Source organism: Panthera onca, chromosome D2, assembly GCF_046562875.1.
Source record: "Panthera onca isolate mPanOnc1 chromosome D2, mPanOnc1 haplotype 2, whole genome shotgun sequence".
NCBI classification, from domain to species: domain Eukaryota; kingdom Metazoa; phylum Chordata; class Mammalia; order Carnivora; family Felidae; genus Panthera; species Panthera onca.
In genome coordinates this window covers 17,301,162-17,321,238 of record NC_138349.1, presented here as the reverse complement: position 1 = coordinate 17,321,238, position 20,077 = coordinate 17,301,162, and the positions used below count along the sequence as shown (strand labels likewise).

General features: G+C 49.9%; 1 protein-coding gene across 2 annotated transcripts in view; it reads left to right on the top strand.

The window, feature by feature from the left end:
* Nucleotides 1-20,077, top strand: part of HABP2 (hyaluronan binding protein 2) — a 32,799-nt gene that overhangs the window by 4,134 nt on the left and 8,588 nt on the right. The window contains exons 2-6 of one of the 2 annotated variants that reach the window (XM_060641449.3): nt 8,349-8,385; nt 15,546-15,656; nt 17,085-17,192; nt 18,398-18,514; nt 19,728-19,847. In XM_060641449.3, the coding sequence (XP_060497432.1) occupies nt 8,349-8,385; nt 15,546-15,656; nt 17,085-17,192; nt 18,398-18,514; nt 19,728-19,847 (493 nt within the window). The remainder of the gene's footprint in view (nt 1-8,348; nt 8,386-15,545; nt 15,657-17,084; nt 17,193-18,397; nt 18,515-19,727; nt 19,848-20,077) is intronic. The other variant, XM_060641450.3, reaches the window with a different exon arrangement.

Sequence of the window (20,077 nt, the reverse complement as noted above, 5' to 3'; positions counted from 1 at the left end):
AGGTTCCAGAATATCCAAGTCTTCTTCAGGCCCAGGAAGGACATCACTCCCTCTTGCTGGAACCACAGAGTCTTAAGGAAAAGAGAGGGACTGAAGTTCACTGTGACTTCTTACAGATTTTTTTTACACAAAACTGATCCAAAGCACAATTCCAACTCATTAGCTTTGGCGGTATATGCTGGTATTTAGGGAAATCAGGTCGCGGGAAATCACATGTGTATATAGGCACAGATATATTTATATTTTAAATTCATTAAGGTTCCCTAAATGCAAAAGGAATTCTGCTGTCACAGAGAAACAGCATGGCAGAATATTTGGCAGCCGGGATTTTAAATAAAACATGCTTTTTCTTCATAATTAATATAACAAGGTTTTTCTGGCTTAGGACTTGGCAAAGATCCCAGGAAAAATAAGGGGGTGGACTGGTGTGACGTGCCTGTGACCCGACAAACAAGTTCCATGAAGAGTTTATGCTTAGCGAGCTCTCCTTACTCTTGCCCATGATTTGCGAGGGGGGGAAAAAAAAGAAAAGAAAAGCAAAGAAAAACTCAAACTCTCTGACAACAGTAGCTAATAATCATAATCATAGCACAACCATTTATTAAGTCTCTATCATATGTCAGATACTGTGTGCCTAATGTTTATTACTTCATTCCCAAGTACCCAATGGCTTGGGCACCCATATCATTCTTATTTGACAAATAAGAAACTAAGCTACAGAAAAGCTAAGGAATCTGTCCAAGATGGCCACCCCCGGAGGCTACAGAATGGGGATTCAAACCCAGGTCTGCCCTAAAGCCCAAACCGGTTTCTTAATGTGTTTGTTAAACAGAGTTACCTTTTCTCTAGCTCAACAGATTTGTTTTTAAAGGAAATTGTCACGACTATATTGGGGAAAAAAAAAAATCAAAGAAAATGACGTCACTGAATTCTAACTGGCTACACTTGCCACCCAAATGCTCAGAGCCTGAAGCCTGCTTTCTCCTTGTTGGAAGGGGAGGCTAGCAAGAGGTAGAGAGGATAGAGACTTACCAGCAGCACCCAGTTCTCCTTTGTGATGGGTTTGGAAGGGTTTATGGTGAAATTGGGAAGGGAGTGACCATCTTACGCTGTGCCTGATGTCAGGTCATGCCCTGGGGAGCACCAGCTGAATCGGCTTGGGGACCACCGGTTCCGCACCAAAGGAAGCACAGAAGTGAAGGCAGCTTCAGGATCATGCCCACGTGGCAGAGGCCTCAGACCCATCTCGCTCTTTTGTCTTGTTTGTTCATTTGCCTTTCCAAAGGCCTTCCACCTGCACTATCACACCCAGAAAGGCGTGTGTTTATCCCTCGTCCTCAATCCTCCCCAATTCTTTGCAAAAGCTGCACTCCCCACGAGCAGCCATATGCCCTGGAATAAAACATGAGGGTACGGACATTTTTACTTTTACAATCGGGGAAGCTGAGGCACAGAGCGACTCAACAACTTGTGCAAAGAGGAGAGATCAGCCCACAGTCTCCCTTGGCCAGGAGCTTCATGCCTAAGGCAGGTATAATCAAAGCAAGCCTGAGGGCAAAGTCACCTGGGTACTGGTTCAAAATTCATGTTCTGGGCCCACTCCAGGCCCATGGACGCACGATATCTGTGTATAGGGCCCAGGAACCTGAATTTTTTTATTATTTATTTATTTACTATTAGCGAGAGAGCGTGCCAGGGAGGGTCGGAGAGAGAGGGAGAGAGCAATTCCAAGCAGGTTCCGCGCTGCCAGCGTAGAGCCCTACGTGGGGCTCAATCCATGAACCGTGAGATTGGGACCTGAGCAAGTGACCAAGACTCGGACACTTAACTGACTGAGCCACCCAGGCACCTCAGGAAACTGAATTTTTACCAAGTTCTCCAGAAATGAATGGCAAATGCCATGGACGTCGTCTACTCTGCCCCATCCCATCTCTGCTTGTCACGTGAAGCTACATTCCAGCCCTCAGTCACCTGGGCAGAGGCCTGAATGGGCTCTAAAGCTCTGAGCGTTAAAGTAGAAAGGCTACGCAGGGGATTGACAGAGCAAGGAGATCTGGCCTCGAGTCCCTCCCCTGCCCCAGTCAGTTCATGTCCTTACAGGAACACTCCATCCCCCTGGGCCTTACCCCTCTGTACATGAAGAGTCCAGACCCGCTCCTCTCCACAATGCACCCTTGCTCGTCACTATGGTCCTGCTTCACCCAGGCTCCCGAGAAGGAAGCCACCCACACAGACCACGGGCCAATGCTTTCTTCTTTGGCTGCCGTATTTCCCCCGCTGAAGCCTTCCCTCCTTGCCCTGAGGTTCAGATTAAAGCAAAGCCACAGAGAACCCTGCCCATCCTGAGACAGCCCTGTGTGGTGTACGTGCAAAAGCAAGAAAGGCAAGATTCCTTGCGACTAGAAAAGGACTGAATGGCACCACTCTATACCTATCAGGATGGCCAGAATGTTCTTAAATGGAAAGCAACCAGTGTTGATGAGGATGTGAAAGAATTGGAACGCTCACGCACTGTTGGTGGGAATATAAAATGGTGCGGCCACTATGGAGCACAGGATGGTGCTTCCTCAGAAAGTTAAACATAGAACTACCCTAAGACCCAGAAAATTCCACTCCTAGGTATAACCCAGAAAAATGGAAAGCAGGGACTGGAACAGATATTTATACACCCATGTGCATGGCAACTTATTCACAATAGCCAAAAGGTGTAAACAACCCAAGCGTCCCTCAACAGATGAATGGATAAACAAAATGGATAGACAATGGAAATCTACTCAGACTGAAAAGGAATGAAAGTTTGGTATATGCTACCACATGGATGAACCTTGAGAACGTTATGCCTAGTGAAACAAATCCAGCCACAGAAGGATAAATATTGTGATTCCACACATATGAAGTACCTAGAATAGGCAAATTCAGAGCCAGAAAATAGAACACAGGTTACTCGGGTACTGATCAGGGGAGGGCGGGGAGTGAGGAGAAAGTTATTATCTAATGGCTACACACTTTCTGTTGGGGATGATGAAAACGTTTCAGGTAAAGATAGTGTGGGATGGTTACACAACAATGTTCGTGTAACTAATGCCAGTGAATGGTACACTTGCAAATGGTTAAAATTAAAAATATTGTATTGCGTGGATTTTATCACAGTTTTTGGGGGGAAAGGACTACGTGGCTTTGCACAACTGTGAATTTCATCATAGTTTGTCTGCAGCCAGAGCCGCAGTGGGGGGATGGTATGAGGCAATACTTGGGTTGGTGACGGGAACACGGACAACCTCTGTCCTCTGTCGCCACCACATCTCACCCTGACCTTGAGCTCTTTGTCCAACAGTGAGGACTGGCCTGCTGAACGCTGCACTCTTGTCTTTGGCCCACCCTTTTAGGCCAGTGACTTCAGCTTCACTTGGTCACGGGGCAGAGTTATCTCCCACCCAACTGCCCTTGGGAATAACTCGGCTTCTCCGTGTTGATCCACAACCAGCTCATGGTAGAACATCCAAGGAGGAAGGGATGGAGGGATTAGAGTCCCAATCTTTCTTTATTTTGAGAGAGACGGAGTGTGCGTGCGAGTGGGTGGGTGGGGGGGGGGCAGAGAAAGAGGGAGAGAGAGAGAGAAAATCTGCAGCAGCCTCCACATCGTCAGCGCGGAGCTCAACACAGGGTGGGGGCTCCATCCCACAAACCTTGAGATCATGACCTGAGCCGACATCAAGAGTTGGACACTTCACCGGCTGAGCCACCCAGGTGGCCCTAGAGTCCCAATTTTCTGTTGTTGGTTGGTTCATGCTAAGCCAAGCTTCTGGCCCCAGAGGACAGGTCTTGCACCACATCTCCCCTCTTCTGCGTCCCAATCCTCTGAGACCAGTTTCCACCAGCTAATTCCTGGGATTCGCCAACTCAGACTGTTAGCCTCTGCCTTCTTGTTTTCCAGAAGATTTAGAATTCTGAAAGGCAGAGGAAGAACCTGAGCTGCAATAATCTAGATTAAAGATGAAATCTCGAGAAAGCTTAAACTCGATTAAAGAGAGGACAAAATGGATTAGACTCCCATGCTCTTCACCCCCGGGGAGATTACACTGTAAATCAGTAAGACTCAGAGACAATAGCCTTCTCTCTGTCCTCCCTGTCTTTCCCCCTAACAAACCTTAGCCTAGAAGACACTAGAAGATACTAGAAGCTGCTATTTTATCCCTGTTGAGACAAGGAACAGAAGCGGCAAAAGAAGCAGGCAGCGGCTTGCACACCCCCCTGATCTGAGTGGAGATGTTTGTTGAGATGCGTTGGCCACCGTGGCCTGGCCGAGGCTCGAGCTGACTTTTGTACCTTCCACAGCTGTCGCTGGTGCCTAGCAGTCCTCTCTCTGTCCTACCAGGCCTGGACAGGCCTTTCATAAAGCTTTCCAAGGACAGAGGTCTGATTCCACAACCTGCCTCTTGTAGAATTCGGTAGCACTTCTGTTTCTTTCTCCTCCATTCTTCCGTTAAAGCGTATGATTGCCACGCTCTCCTCAGCCCTCATAGCGACGGAGGTCAAGGGCAAGGGCTCCGGTGGAAGACTGGCTCCATTCTATCCTGGCTGCAGCAATTTACTAGCTGAGTTACTGTGGGCAACTTCACCTCTGGGAACCGGTTTGCTCACCTCTAAAATAGACACAGTGATAGTACCTCCATGATCAAGCATCGTGTGCCGCCAACGAGACAGAATGCATGTAAAATATCGAGCACAGTCCTTGGCACACTGTCAGCTCTTGATGTATGCCAACTGAGATCACGGTTGTCTCCTCCTCCCCCCGCCCCCCCGCCCCCCCGCCCTTCTTATTCTTTTGCTTTCGTGGTCTTCCTCCTTGCGTTTGCAAGTCCCAGGAGTAGGATTGTATCATTTTAAGTGTCACCGTGGAAAGACTGAACGCCAGAATGGGATGAAACATTGTGCCTCCCCATTCCCCCACCCCCATCACTCAGGTTAGTTTCAGGATCCAGACCTATGGCATAAATAACTGGCTACTGGCCTGGCCTCTCCCAGATGGTCCCCCAGCTACCCAGCCTGTGTTTGGGCTGCGGGTCTCCACATTTCGCTGCAGCCTATCTCTGCAGGCGGACCCAGTGGCTCACAAAATGAGTGGGCCTGCTCTGGATCCCTGACTCGCAGCCCAGGCTGCATCGCTGGGCGGCAGCTGCTTCAGATTCGCCGAGAGCCAGCGGGATCTGCAGGGCCCCCAGGCCCCAGAAAGGTCCAGCGTTGTTTTTGTTTGGTTTCTCCCGAGAGCCAGGGCTCAGCTCCTGGGAAGGGCACGTCTGCCACCTGCTGGCTGTGGGCAGCGCAGCACTTGGCTGGCCCTCCCGCTCCGGCTCAGAGCTCAGATTCGGGGTTCTGGCCCAGGTCCAGGCGTCAGAGGGCCTTGCCCACGCTGGGCCCTGAGGAACCATGTTCCTTGAAGTCCTCTCTCCTGTCCTGCCCACTTCTCGAAGGCTGAGCGTGGCCAGGCACGGTCCACACTGTTCAGTGCAAATGGGAGAATTCAGGGGCTACCTCCTCTGGGCTGGGGGAGCATGGGGAGAGGGGCAGGCCCTGCCCTCCGGACAAGCTCTGTGGAGGGAAGGTGATGCAAGGCGAAGGACCGGATCGACGCAGAGTTGGCAGGAGGGGTCACATTTGCACTCGGGGCCGTCTCACGGCCCTCCCTTGGTTACCGCCCTGGTGCTCAAGCCTGGAGGAGTCACCTTCGGATTCTACCCCGTTCAAGTCCCGAGGCCCAGGAACACCCTTAAGACCTGAACCCGCCCTTTCTCCGTCAGGCTCCCCACTATCAACCCCCTTCCCAAACAAGATACCCCGCCCCCGCCCCATGTCATTCTTTGCAGAAACCAGGCCGGATGACCCTGAGGCAATTAAGCAGGCGTGGGCCCCGTCCAGACAGCAAATGGCCACTCTTCCTCTCTGCATGCCTTCCCCTCCCCAGCGGTGTATGTCACAATTTGCCAAACCTACAGAAGAGTGGGAAGAATAAGCCGCACAATAAGATTCTCTAACATCAGTCTACACTCCAGTTTCCCGATTGCCCCAACAATGTCCTTTACGGCTTCTTTTTTCTTTTTTTAAATCCAGGACCTCTCATGGCCTTGGGTTGTCACGTCTCTTTACTCTCACTTAGTAAAGAACAGCCTTCCCACCTTCTTTGTCTTTTCACGGCACTGCCATTTTTTGCAGGGCCTCGGCTAGTTGTTCTGTTGAACGGCCACAACCTGTGCCTGTCGTGCTTCTCGTGAGTAGACTCGGGAGAAGCATTTTTGTCAAGAATTCCACTGTGGATACTGCGCCCTCGGTACCTCAAGTCAGGATGCATTCTTTTTTTTTAACCTGCCTCTTTTTTTTTTTTAAGTTTATTTATTTTGAGAGCGCACGCGCACACGTGCGTGAGTGGGGGAGGGGCAGAGAGCGAGAGAGAGAGAGAGAGAGAGAGAGAGAGAGAGAGAATCTTCATCAGGCTCCACGCTCAGCGCAAAGCCCGATGTGGGGCTCTATCTCACAAACCGTGAGACCGTGATCTCAGCCAAAATCAAGAGTCGGACGCTTCGCCGGCTGAGCCACCCAGGTGCGCCTTACCTGTCCTTTCCGATGTATCATCTGCCTAGTTCCCAAAACGGTTAAGGAGGCCTACAGTCAAACAGAAAATTAAAACCTCTGCTGAGAGGAGAGGAGGAAAATATACCACACTCCCCAGGTTGATGCGAGTGCCGGGAAAATGATCACATTGACCAGTGCCTTCTGGTGGCCAAGACCCAAAAGGGAGAACTGTGCGGGTGACAGAGCCCTCCTTTTCTAAATCCGAGGTCGACAAGCTTCACCTGGAAAGGGCCAGATAGGAAATATCTGGAGCTGTATGGTCTCTATCACGACGACTTTGCGGTTGTGGCACAAAAGCAGTCGAAGACAACACTTAAAAACAGGCATGGCTGTGTTCCAACGAGACTCTTTATTTGCCGTTGAGCGTCCCACTCTTGGTTTCGGCTCAGGTCATTATCTCTCGGTTTCATGAGACCGAGCCCCGTGCCCGGAGCTTGCTTGGGATCCTCTCTCTCTCTCTCCCTCTCTCTCTGCCCCTCCCCCACTCACACTGTCTCCATCTCTCTCAAACAAATAAACTTAAAAAAAATTGTATTTATAAAACGACACTTCTGGGTTTGGCCCCAAGGGCCTTAGTTTGCTTACCCTCGACTTAAATAAAAGAATATATTTCCAGCTCTTAAATGAATAAAACTTTCTTTTTCCGACAAGTACTGTGCTCTAAAAGGAATTGTTCATAAGACTGTTTATTTATTCAACAAAACCTTTTTCGGGACTGTCATGTGCCTACTCTCAGTATGGGGTAATACATCAGTGATGAAACAGACGAGATCTTTGCCTTTCTGGAGGGCAGAGTCAATGTAAGAAATAGATAACATGCAAATAGACAAGAGCGACATGGCACAACAAGAACTATGGAGGAAATGAATGGATATAATGACAAAACAGGGTGTGGGGGGCGTGTCACACCCACGGCGAGCTGGGGAAGGCCTCCTGGAGAAAATGACATTTAAGCTAAGACCTAGCAATGGTCACGGGAGAGAGCCTTCCACATAGAAGTAAGAGCAGGTGCAAAGGCCCTGAGGTGGGAGGACCTTGGCCGGCGCCAGTTTGAACCCGGGTGTGGCTGGGGATTAGTACTGGGCAGTGGAAGGGAAGGGTGTGGCCGGAGGATTATAGGTTGTGGCAGGTGCTTGTGTTTTCTTCCAAGAACTATGGGAAGGTACTGGAGAGTTTTAAGCATCTGTCCATCCCCCGCCCAAGGAGCTGTCACCCAAGGCTCCCCCAGACTGGAGTGTGAATCCGAATCGGATCACAGCTGTGTGACCTGTAAGCCTCAATATTCTCGTCTGTACATGGGCTAATAGAAGCCTCCTCATAGGGCCGTTATAGGAATGAAATGCAGCAACGCACAATCAGGCGGAGAGGAGAGGCTCCGTACGTGTTCATCACGGTCAGGGACATGGTTGTCAATACCTGGGCAGCCAGGCCACAGCCCGAGACCGGGTAGGCACAAGCACCGAGTCCCTACCAAGGAGAATCCTCAACGGGCACGGGAAGAAGGGGAGGAGGGGGCGTCTTCAAAGAGGTCCCGCCCCCTCCCTCTAACCCGTCCCAGCTACAGCCATCCGAAGGCACCCAGCACTCCTGATCCTGACATGTGACCCTGGGAGAAGCTCCTCTCAGCTGGCAGGAGCTCGGGGAGGCACCCAGCCAGCCAGCAGACTCAACCTTGCTCAGCCCTGTGTTGGTTTTCTGTTTTCGTTTTTGCTTTTTTGCAGTTCTCCTTGATGTCTTTACTCGTAGACCCGGACCCAGGTGAGTGTGTGGATCGTCCAGGGGCTCCCCACAAGCTACAGGCTGCTCTGGGATGGAGGAGAGGGGACCCACGCGTGTAAGTGTTGGCACAACCTCGGCGTTCAAAGGGTTCCGAAGCGCCACGGACCCCTTCAAGAATCTTCCCAGAAAGATGCTCTCTTGGGTGTTTGTCCCTCCACGCACACGCACACGCACACGCACAATGCTTTGCTAAATTTCGAGCTGCCCACGGATGCCCCTGATGCCCTGTCTCAGGCCCCCAAGGGAAAAACTGCTGATACAGTTAAGTCCCTTCATTTTACAGAAGAGGAAACTGAGGCACAGGGAGGGATGCCAGAAGTTACACAGCCCATTAGTGGCTGAGATGAGATGAAAAGGCCAATGCAAAGTGAGGGTGGCATGGGGCAATTATTGGCTCCAGGCAGGCCAACCTGGACTCACTCACTTCACCCCCTGGGTGGGGAACCAGGCCCCGTGTGCTGGGCCATGCAGGCAGCCCTCAGGCTGAGCCCCCCCTGTGGCGGCCTCCCACAAGCACCCCCCCCCCCCATTGCCCCTCTGCCTGGTTTGTTTCCCCAGACCCTTTCACGACGGCTCTGTCTCTCACAGACTCTCTCTGTCACCTTGTCTCTGTCCTGTCCCCTCTGCCTGGTACCCTCAGCTGTGCCCCAGCTGAGCAGAGCTGTTCTTTCCTGCCATCATCCAACCTCGGTCTCTTGACTCTGGGCCCAAGTCTCCCTTCCAAGAACCAAGGCACAACTCCATCAGGGCAGAGGCCGGCACTGGCAGTGGCTTGTGTCGGTCACCCACAGGGGAACGAGAGCCAGGCAGACAGCACATGGAGATGGCAAAGTTTAGTCACATCTAAACTTTGGGTCAGGGGCGTATTTGGAGGCAAGTTGGAGACAACTGGGGCAAATTCTGCATTATGGTCAATACTCTCCAGCGGCAAAGCACTGGGTGGGCAGACAGACTTGTGCTGGCTCAGGGCAAGGGATGTCTGACCTTTGTCTACCCCACATGCTCACGGAAGGTTTGTGAAATTGAACACGGTGTGTGGGTTTTGAGAGGGTCTGTGTCTTTCCTCAAAGCAAAGGAGAGTGTTCTATTCAACAGGGTAGAATTCCGTTCTTTGGAGGAATCATGCGTCAGAGGGCTCCCCTGGCCACACCAGTATCTGCATGTGGAGTCCAACGGGGGGGTCCAAAGCTAAGAGGTGGGAAGAGCTGTCCCCTCCCCTGGCCTTCAGCACACAACTCTCAGGCCCCATTGGAGGGGCCATCTAGACATTTGGTCTAGATGTTGGAGCTCCAGAACGGTGGGGTCACGCAGTGGACGAACAGCTTGGAAAACTCAAGAGACCTCGCTCTCTTCAAGTAAATGAAAAGCAGACCCCCCGCTAGTCCGTGAGGTCAACTTTCTGAGAATTAAGAGACGTGTTTACCTCAAGACGCTGGGCTGCCATCTTCCAGAAAACTGCAAAAAGACACCTACAATCACCATGAGTTTGTGGCACCTTGCTACTGTGCCGTGAACAACCTGAACAGCTGTAGCCAGTGGCCCCGCTAAACACAGACGCCCGAAAAGGGAAGAGGTCCGTGCTCTGTGTTCTTAAGGCTTCCAGCTTTCAGGAGATAGATCAGAAGCTGGAGGATCAGATTTGGTCTGCAAACAGGAAGAACTTCCTGTCCATCTGAGTTGTCCAAAAACCTGCATGTGCTGTTGGGCTCTTGGGAGGTGGCCAGTTCTCCATCACTGGTGGCATTTCAACACGAGCTGAAAAGCCACTTTAGTAGCGAGTGGAGAGTGTTGGATTTAACCTTCTGAAATCCCTGGCCCTATAAGAACTGTGCCAGTAGCTTCTGCCAGTCTGGTGAGCCGATGACAGGACCCCGGAGCCTGCCATCCCTGGGCTCCTAAGTCCGTCTCGAGGTGTCAGGTCAACCTCTGGCCGTGCATCTGGGTGAGACGCGGTAGCTGGGCCTTTCTGCAAAGAGCAGGTTAGGTTTTAATCAAGCCCCTGTTAGTATCTGATTTAATTTCACATGGGGGTTGTGCTTTGATGGAACTTGTCAGCTCCCAGCTGGCTTTGGAAAGCAGCGTGGCCAAGGAAACACCACGCGCACGTCCACGGGCAAGCCGCTTCTGTAGTTGGTTTTGCTGGAGACGGTGCGCGGTGAGGGTTTTGCTGGAGCAGAAGGTGCCCAGGCCACAGTCCCCAATGGGTGGCCGAGGAGGTGGTCATCAAACAGCACAGACTCCGCTCATCTCCCCAAAGCAGGTGCCGTGACAGCCAGCGGGCCTGCGGAAATGCCTCTTCAAAGCTGGCTTGTTTCTGCCCAGCAACACGAGCTGAGCCCATCCATCAGCTGTCCTGCCGCCTGCCAGGGAGGGTCTCTGCTGGGCTTGCCCTGTCAGCTGGATTGGAAGCGTCGAATGCAGGCCAACAGGGCTGGGGTTTGGGGGAGGCCCTCGGAGGAGCTGTCTGTGCCACAGTGATGGATGACGCCAACAGGGATGGCATTCCAGAGATTTTTATTCCGTTCCGCACATCTGGCAAGCTCCTTAACTAGAGCAGCTGCAGAGCCCATCTCACAAACTCGGAGCTCTTTCCGAGAGACCCCGGCTACAGAGAACAGTAATCCCGGACCGGGGACTTGGAGCATGGGCTAAAAGAGATTTCTCAATGTGTGTTACTTCCTGGAAGCGAAAACCCGTGGAGTTTCATGAAACACAAACCCACAAGGGGCTCCTGGGCAGGTGGAAAAACAAACCAGACTTGGAGTTGGGTTGACCTGGGCCCTGATAACACCACTTCCTTTTTTTTTTTCCCTCTTCTGTGTAATAGGAATAGTAATAACTATGCCATGGGGTTTCTCTCGGTTTAAATAAGATTATGTGCAACCACACTTATTTAGTAGAGTGTCCAGAACATAGAAAATAGGCAGTAACCAATCACTGGGATGATTTGAGTTAGCTCAGGATACTTTCATCATCCTTCCTGATAAATTCTAGAAGCAGACTCCGATAAATAGAGAAATGCACGAGGATTTCTTTTTACACCTAATACAAAATGCTTCTCACAGCTGCTCCCACCTTTGCCCAAAGCCTTCTCCTTTTCTACAGCCTAGAGAAAGCCTCCAATAATCTGTATCTGAACCTGGAGTGTTTTCCAATAATCCAGCAATGGAACCCAATTTCATGTCAGGCTGTAATCCCTCTGTATGCAGGAAAGCACTTGGACAAGTTTCTAGACTCCTACGGAGCTCATCAGGCATTTTCTTCACCAAATACGTCGGACCCAAATCTCACGTAGTTTCTCTCCCACACTTCCCGTTTACTCGGTTCCAAACAGATACCAACTTTGCTAGCCGAGCTGTGTGCCTGCCGTGTGCAGGCCAGTCAGAATGAAGGGAAGCCCAAACACAGAGGGAAGAACTCACTTGTCACATACATACATTAACTGCATAGAGGGCTCTGTGCTGGGCACTGAGGGGTAGAAAGAGGAACAGACACGGTCGTTGCTTTTAAGACACCAACACTCTAGTTAGGGGACACAATCAGATAGACAAAGTTAAATAAGGACCATAAGAGAGAGGTGCCATCTGAGATGCAGCCCGGAAACCTAAGACTCTACAGCCTTCTAGGCCACTGAGGAATGCTGTAGTACCTAAAGTTCTTATCCCACTAGCAACCCAGTCATCAATCAAGGCCCATGTGTTTATTTGTTATTACTGCATACTATGCTACCCTAAACTGAGTGGCTTCAACCATTAATCACGTATTAATTCTTATTCTTAATAGAATAATGTCTTAATTCTTTGGGTTGGCAATTTAGACTGGGTTCAGCTGGACCGTTCTTCCGGTCTGGACCAGGCTCAGCTGATGTTGGCTGGGCCTCCTTACCTGTCTGCAGTCGGCTGGTAGATTGGCTGGGCTCTCATATGTCTGAGGCCTTTGAGGCCTTGACGGGAACTGCTGGGCCTCCTGTTGCCCCACAGGTTCTCTTATCCTCCATAGAATAGGCCCGACCCGTTTACATGGCAGTCACAAGGGTGTGAGAGACAGGCAGAGAGAGAGAGAGAGAGAGAGAGAGAGAGAGAGGGAGAGGAAGTGCAGAAGACTTCTTGAGACCCAGCTTGGAGCTAGCACGCTGTCCTTCTACCACATGCTATTGGTCAAAGCAAGTCCCAAGGCCTGTCCAGACCCAAGGGGCAGGGAAATCAAGTCCATCTTTTGGTAGGAGGAGCTGTAAAGTCACACTGCAAAAGATGTGGCTACCGGCAAGGGTGGAGACTTGGGGCCATTTTTCCCCATCCAATTGGCTCATACAATGCTAAAATGTCAATGTGGACCTTGAAGACTTGACCTAGGCCTGGCCACATCCAGCTCCCCTGACTTTCCACTACCCTTTCATTTCCTTTCTTGGCTGGATTTCTTCCCCCACCCACCCTATTCTGGAAGTTCCTGTGAGTGGAGGCCACTCTTCATTATTCCCAAAGCCTCCTCGAACCCGGCATAATAGTAGGCCCATCGTAGGGGCACAACACACTTTTCTTTAACGTTTTTTTTGGTTTTGTTTTTGTTTTTTCTGAGAGACAGAGACAGAGCGCTAGTTGGGGAGGGGCAGAGAGAGAGGGATACACAGAATCGGAAGCAAGTTCCAGACTCTGAGCTGTCAGCACAGAGCCCGACGCGGGGCTCGAACCCACGAACTGTGAGATCGTGACCTGAGCCGAAGTCAGACGCCCAACTGACTGAGCCACCCAGGCACCCCAACACACTTTTCTTATGTAGACAGTGGGATTAAGTGCCAACAGAATAGAAAAGACAACATCAACTTTAGGTTTGGAGGTGGAGAAACCCTGCCGGGTGATGCTTCTATAAAGCATTCTGAAAGCGTGTTGCAGCCGCCCCAAATGTAAAGGATCTCGGTGCCTTTCCTTGCACAGTACTTCTATCGGATGGCTTCTGGTGACCTGGGGCCACTGGACCTCTACTGCTTCTATCCACCTCAACCAAGGGCCCCAGGCCCTGGGGAGTAGCAGGGACTTTTTGCCTCGTTTAGCAGAAGTATGACTCCAAGCCTACGTGTTTTATCCCCTCTTTAACTTCACCGAGGGATGAGCACAGCTTGTTAATAAGGCCAGATTCCAGTAAAAATTCTCAAGCAGACATTACAGCCATCCCCCACCACCTAGAAAAGTCACACGGTTCCATTTACGTAAAAAGCTTCCCCGTTTCCAAATATCTGCAAAGGGAATGAGTCTTAATGGCGTAGCTGAGATTAGCCCGTCCGACCTTCAACCTGTCGGAGGGCTGGGAGAAATCACAGGAGCGCTCTGAAGGCACTTATCTATAAACGCCTGTTTGGAAAAACAAAAACAAATTCTCTAAGGAAAAAATAAATAAATAAATGATGTAATCATCTCATTACCCACCCATTGTCTCTCCCAAATGTCAGTTTGAAATCTTTCATGTCAAACTCAGAAAAACGGTTTTCTCCCCCTCACTTTCTCACTCTCATTCTCTGCTTTATCATGCTAGATGGAAAGAAACTTTATTTGCTCTGGGAAGACAATGGCCTTATCTTCAACCTAGATCCTCATCCCTGGAAAGGTGGCCTCCTCTGGGAGCATTTTCAGAGCGGGGAAAAGCAGCTCGGGAGAAATAATGAGCAAGCAAGGGGAGGCTTGACTTGACACTGTGATAAATGAGGTGAAACTTTGGCAAGGAACCAGAGTTGGCGTATTCAAAAAGGAAATAAAAAGATAGTTCCATTTTAATGGGAAATATAAAACAGCCATTGTGCGAAAGTCGATTTTTCAAAAGCCAAAGAGATAAAGACTATAAGGGAACGACGGAGAGAGACTGAGATAATGTGGTTGATAATCAGTCTTAGGTAAAGTGCCATGCTCCAGCCATCAGCTGGCTCTGCGGGAGTGCCTTTTCAAGTCGCCCATCTGCATTTGCTTCCGCCTCATTATCATATGCATCTCTGGGCAGCTTCCTTAGAGCTTCAACCTGCCGCCTTGCCATATTCCTGCCAGCTGGAGAGAGCAGAGTCAACCCAACTTTCTTCAAATCCCAAGCTTCTCTCCACGAGCCACAGGAGCTACCAGCATCTTCCAAGGCCCCAGACAGCAAGGAGCCTGAGTCCAGCCTTACACACGCTTGCTCTTCCCAACGGACTGGCCCGGTGTGAGGTTTACACCCGTGGACAATGTCATATACAACCCTGCCTTTCACTGGGCAAAATCCATGAATCTTCTCAAGGTTGTCCTTGGGCGAATCCTAATTAGCAGGCTGGGTATGCAATGGGGATGGTTGGATCCCTTTCCCAAGGGGAAGGGGGAATTAGCTGAGGCCGTGTAAGAGGTCAATTGAAGCAGCTAAGCCAGTGCAGTTTAGAGGTTCTATGGGGATAAACCGCCTTGGTTCACATCCTGCCATTTATCTAACTATGTGACTCGGGGCCAATAACCACCTCTTTCAGCCTCAGGTTTCTCAACTGAAAGTAGAGATAGTAATATGCCTCCCAGGTTATTATGAGGATGAAGTGAAATGGTTCACATAAAATGCTTATTACAGGGCCTAATCCTAGTAGAGGCTCAACAAATACTAGCTGTTAGGATGATTCTATAGGTACAAGTTGGGAGTAGTTTGATGCCGTGACCGAGAGCAAAGTGACGAGTTTCTTTGACTTCATAGGCGAAGGTGACCAACTAACAAAGGCCCAGGAAGAAAGCTTATTCACAGAAGTGCACAGCAAGGCACTCAGGTGCCACTGGCTCTGACCCTGGGCACGTCTTTTACAGGACCTTGGAGACCTTCAAGATCCTAACCATCTTCCTGCTGTTTACAGATAAGCAAACGGAGGCACCAAGAATATAAGTAGCTTGTCCCAGGTCACAGTGAAAAGCAAGAACTTGACTTCTTCCCATTTCCAGTCAGGGCCTCTGGACCCTGCCAGATGCCAACACTGCCTTGCGGGGTCCTAACACATCCCAGATGAAAACTCACAATGCCTAAGCCCTCTGTCCGCCCCATCAGTAGAGGAGCTGGAAAGGCCCATGAGTCCTCCTTCAGGACTTAGAAATCTGTAGGTCTAATGATTAGGGTTTTTGGTTTTTTCTTCTGTCCTCTTCCCACTTCTGTAGACTGGACCCCTGACTACTATGAGAGTAGCTACGAGTATTACAACCATGAAGAGAACAGCAGTGATACTCTTGCCTACCAGGAGAATCCCGACTGGTACTACACAGAGGACGGTAGGTGCCAAAGCTGTTCGGGGGACCCTCCTGGGAGAAGGGCAGCGCACTTAAATTAGGGTCTGTGTGTGACTGTATATGCAAGCATCTCTCTCCTCCTCTCCGACCGGCATCATAAAATGGGTACCAGATAAATGACTCAGGCTGGCGTTTTTTTCCAGCTAGAGTCATGCACTAGGAGGACTGGGGAGGTTCCTCGAGTCTATCTGTCCCACTCTCAAATGACAGATGAAGCAAGTGAAGCCAGGAGTGGAGTAACCTTAGCCAAGGTCATACAGCGAGTTAGCTCATCTTCACCAGGTCTCCCAAGACTGTGAGTCAAAGTCATGCTCAAAATCACTTCCCGGCTTTGATTACAGGTAGGTCCTAATTATGCCGAAGAGGCTGGCATCAGCATTAGGCACCAGATTGCAGCATTCACAGATTTAAGGTTGAGATTTCTGTTCCACTTGTGCCGTGTTTTTCTCTCTCTTTATACTCTTCAGAAGCTTTGTATGGTTGTTGGTGTGTGCGTGCCTGTGTGTGTGTGGACTCACACACGTGCCTCTACGTTTGTTTTTGTGTTTATGGCTTCTTAACCCAAGCAATGGGACAGAAGGGAAAACGAGAAGCTGGGCCCAAGAAAAAACCATGTGACTAAGCCAGGAGAAGAAATGGAAAGCACTCAGCAGCTGGAATAAAAACTGTGTAACTGTGCGAAGTGGCCTGGAAGGCAGGGCCAAGATACAGGGCATCAGGGGAACATCAGAAGGGACCATCAAAACAAGAGCTGGGCCCAGGGATCCTAGTTCCTGAACCAAAGAACAATGTGTGTGAACAGAAGGATAAAGAATTCCCCAAGGGAAGATCCATTCAGACAACCATGAAAAGCCAAAGGCACAGATGAAATATGACAAAATCTAACTGAACAAGTAGTTGAAGAAAGATGAAGGCCACTGGGTCATTTCCTCCTCGCCGCCAATTCTTCTGTCACCCTCTTGCCTTTGGTCTTCTTTCCTGATGTTCAGAAAGCTTGTGTTTCATTAGGGGTGGGTTTTCTTTCCCCACTCCTGACCTCCACCCCTGGGCACTGGGAGTAGGGGAGGTCTTCAGGCTTGTGAAATGCCTTCAGCATCAGAGGCAGACCCCGTGGCACTCCCAGCGAGACTGGGAGGAGAAAAACACTGATGGTGGAAAAGGGGAGTTTCTCAATGAGAAACTCAATGAGATTCCTTCTCGCCGGTCCTCTTACTAACCCGAATCCCTCTCTCTGGTCGTGTGACTGCAGTCTTCCTTGCTCTTTAAGGGCAGCCCATGTTTCCCCCTGTCCCCGGTCCCTGGCTGTGAATGTGCTCTCTCAGGCGGGGCAGGAGGCTGCAATCTGATGAGAAAGTCGGGGGCTTCTCACCTGCCGTTCGCTGCACGTTGACTTCTGCTCACGTATCCTAGATCCGTGCCTGGACAACCCCTGCAAACGCAATGGGGAGTGCCTTGTCAGTGGGGACACCTTCACGTGCAGCTGTCCAGCCCCTTTCTCTGGACACAGGTGTCAGAATGGTAAGTGCAGTTTTACTGGATTCACTCTTCCTTCTGAGTTGAACAAGAGGCTGCTCCTCCTCCACGTCTAGGGGGTAGAGAAGGGCTGAATGATTTCATGGAAAGGATCATAGCTGTACATATCGGATCATCCGTAATGGACTCCTCAGCATGGTAATAAGCAGCATCGCACTGAATCCTCACCCATGCATATTGGCTAGGACTAGGATAACCACCGTACAGATGGGAACACTGAGGCTAAGAGGAGATAAGAGCTGGACCCTGACTGAGATGTATTCTAAACTCAGGACTTGTTGTTGCTTAGACTGTTCATATTAACTACAACAGAGCAATTCTGCTCTCAAATGAGACAGCAGGAAGAATCTGAAGGCATGGAAGGCTCAACCCATCTAGAGGAAGGGAGCCCAGAGATACAAGGGATTTGCTCATGGTCACACAGCTAGTTAGGAGAAAAGAAGAAATCGGAGCCCTGGTGCCTGGCTCCCATCCCCATGTTCTTTCTTCCTACCACCCTCACTTACGGAGACTCTGGTAAAAACTCTTTCTGCCTTTAGTGACCTCTTATGGGCATAACCTGAAGCTCTGTGGTAAGATATTGAGAATAGAACTCTTACGGGCTAACTGCACCCCTAGAGAGAACCTGAATTCTGTTCCATCTGGCAACCATCTAACTGGGGTGAGGGGAGCCATGAGGATCTTTATCTAGAGACATGGTTGTCCTCTTTCCTCTGTGCCCTCTTCATTCCTTCCTTCCATTTTCAATACTACAGGTTTTTTGATCAACGTTTCAGGATGGTTGGGGTATCAGGCATAAACATAGTATCTGGCTTCGTCCCTCAACTGCCCAAAAGAATGACAAAATTGTAAATGGAACACAAAATCAACTCGAAAGTGGAGAAATTAAAATTGCAGCTCTATTTGTTTGTTGAAGGGATAAAAATTATCAAGGTTTTTTTTTTTAATAAAGATAGAATAATAAAGAACATGAGCCTTGGAAGGAACTGGGGTGCAATCATCCATGATCTAAGGATTTATTTAAAAACAAACAAACAAACATTTTGTCCAGGATGTTTCAGGACCACAGACAAGGGCATGCTATCAGTCACCCCTCACCAGCACCCCCAAATGTTGTACTGTACAGGTACCCCAGTAAGTAAGATGTGCCCCCAAATCATGTCCCCTGCTTCTCTATGGATCTCCTACAGTGCAAAACACGTGCAAAAACAAACCGTGTGGCCGGGGCGAATGTCTCATTACCCAGAGTCCTCCCTACTACCGCTGCGCCTGCAAACACCCTTACAATGGCTCAGACTGCTCCACAGGTAAGTGCTGGAGGCCCCCTTCTAGGCGAGGTTTTCTCTATCTGGCTTGTGCCTGCGATGTCTGCAACCCATTGCATGGAAGTCCCAATACCTCTGATGTTTCAGTAGCATCCAAGATGATGCTTTTAACTAGGACATTTTTTAAAATGCACCACCCCGGACACCTGGGTGGCTCAGTCAGTTAAGCACCTGACTCTGGATTTTGGCTCAGATCATGATCTCACGGTTCGGTTCATGAGATCAAGCCCAGCATCAGGCTCCTGTGCTGAGAGTGCAGACCCTGCTTGGGATTCTCTCTCTCCCTCTCCCTCTGCCCCTCCCCTGCGCTGCCCTTCTAAACAAACAAACAAACAAACAAACAAACAAACTTTAAAATGCACCATCCCTGGACCACTTGCATGGCTCAGTGGGTTAAGCATCCAACTTTGACTCAGGTCATGATCTCATGGGCTGTGAGTTTGAGCCCTGAGTTGGGCTCTGTGCTGACAGCTCAGAGCCTGGAATGGAGCCTGCCTGGGATTCTCTCTCTTCCTCTCTCTCAGCCCCTGCCATGCTCGTGCTCTGTCTCTCTCTCTCTCTCTTAAAATAAATAAGCATTGAAAAATGAAATTTAAAATGCACCCTCCCTAAAGAGTCTGGTGGGAATTAACCCATCCAAAAAGAATCATTTTGAAACTCACTTCCTCCAGGAAGGTGGTCTATTCCTGGAATGGGCCACATAGGGATTAAATCTGTATTTAGTCACTGCTATGAGTCAGGCATTGTCCCAAGAGATTTACATTTTTTCTTAGATTCTTCCCAAAATACCACAAGTCAGAGCTTCATAGATGAAGGGGCTGAAGTTCAGAGAAGTTAACTAACTCGCTCATAGTCACACAGCTATTAAGGGCAGAGCGAAGTTTCAACCTAGCTCAGACGGGCCCCAGATTCCCGCTCAGTCCATGCCTTCTATTCCTAACTGAGTGACCCGTCTACTTACATACTCTTTTTGGCATGGCCTCCATCGTATTGCCTCATCCATGTTTGTTTTATGTCCTTAAGGTTCGTGTCTGCCTTTACTAGAGTGTCAGTGGGTCTGTCTTTCTCCTTTGGTAACCCATATTTTGTGAAAGGATGGGCACCAGAAGAGTGCCACCGGTATCTCCTCGTCATCTCAGATGTAGCTGCAACTCCTTCTGAAGAGCCTTCCTGGCCCCACTTCCTGTATTCACAGCGGTTCCTGCGTGCCGGCCGAATCCCTGCCAAAATGGTGGCATCTGCTCCCGGCATAAGCGGAGAACCAAGTTCGTCTGTACCTGCCCCGAACAGTTCAAGGGGAAATTCTGTGAAATAGGTATGGGTCTCTACCACCACTTCGTCAGAAACTCAGGGCCACAGTGAGGGCCCTGGAATTCTCTTCCATTTGGGTTTTGTTCCAGAATGGGAGTCATGTCAAGATGTCCAAACTCTACTACTGCCCCAGCCTTCCAACCTCAGGGCATAGAGTGTGCCTGGCTTTTAAACAAAGTCATAAACGGGGATAGAGTGCGGGTGAATTAAGCGCACCTGGGCATCCTTGAGCCT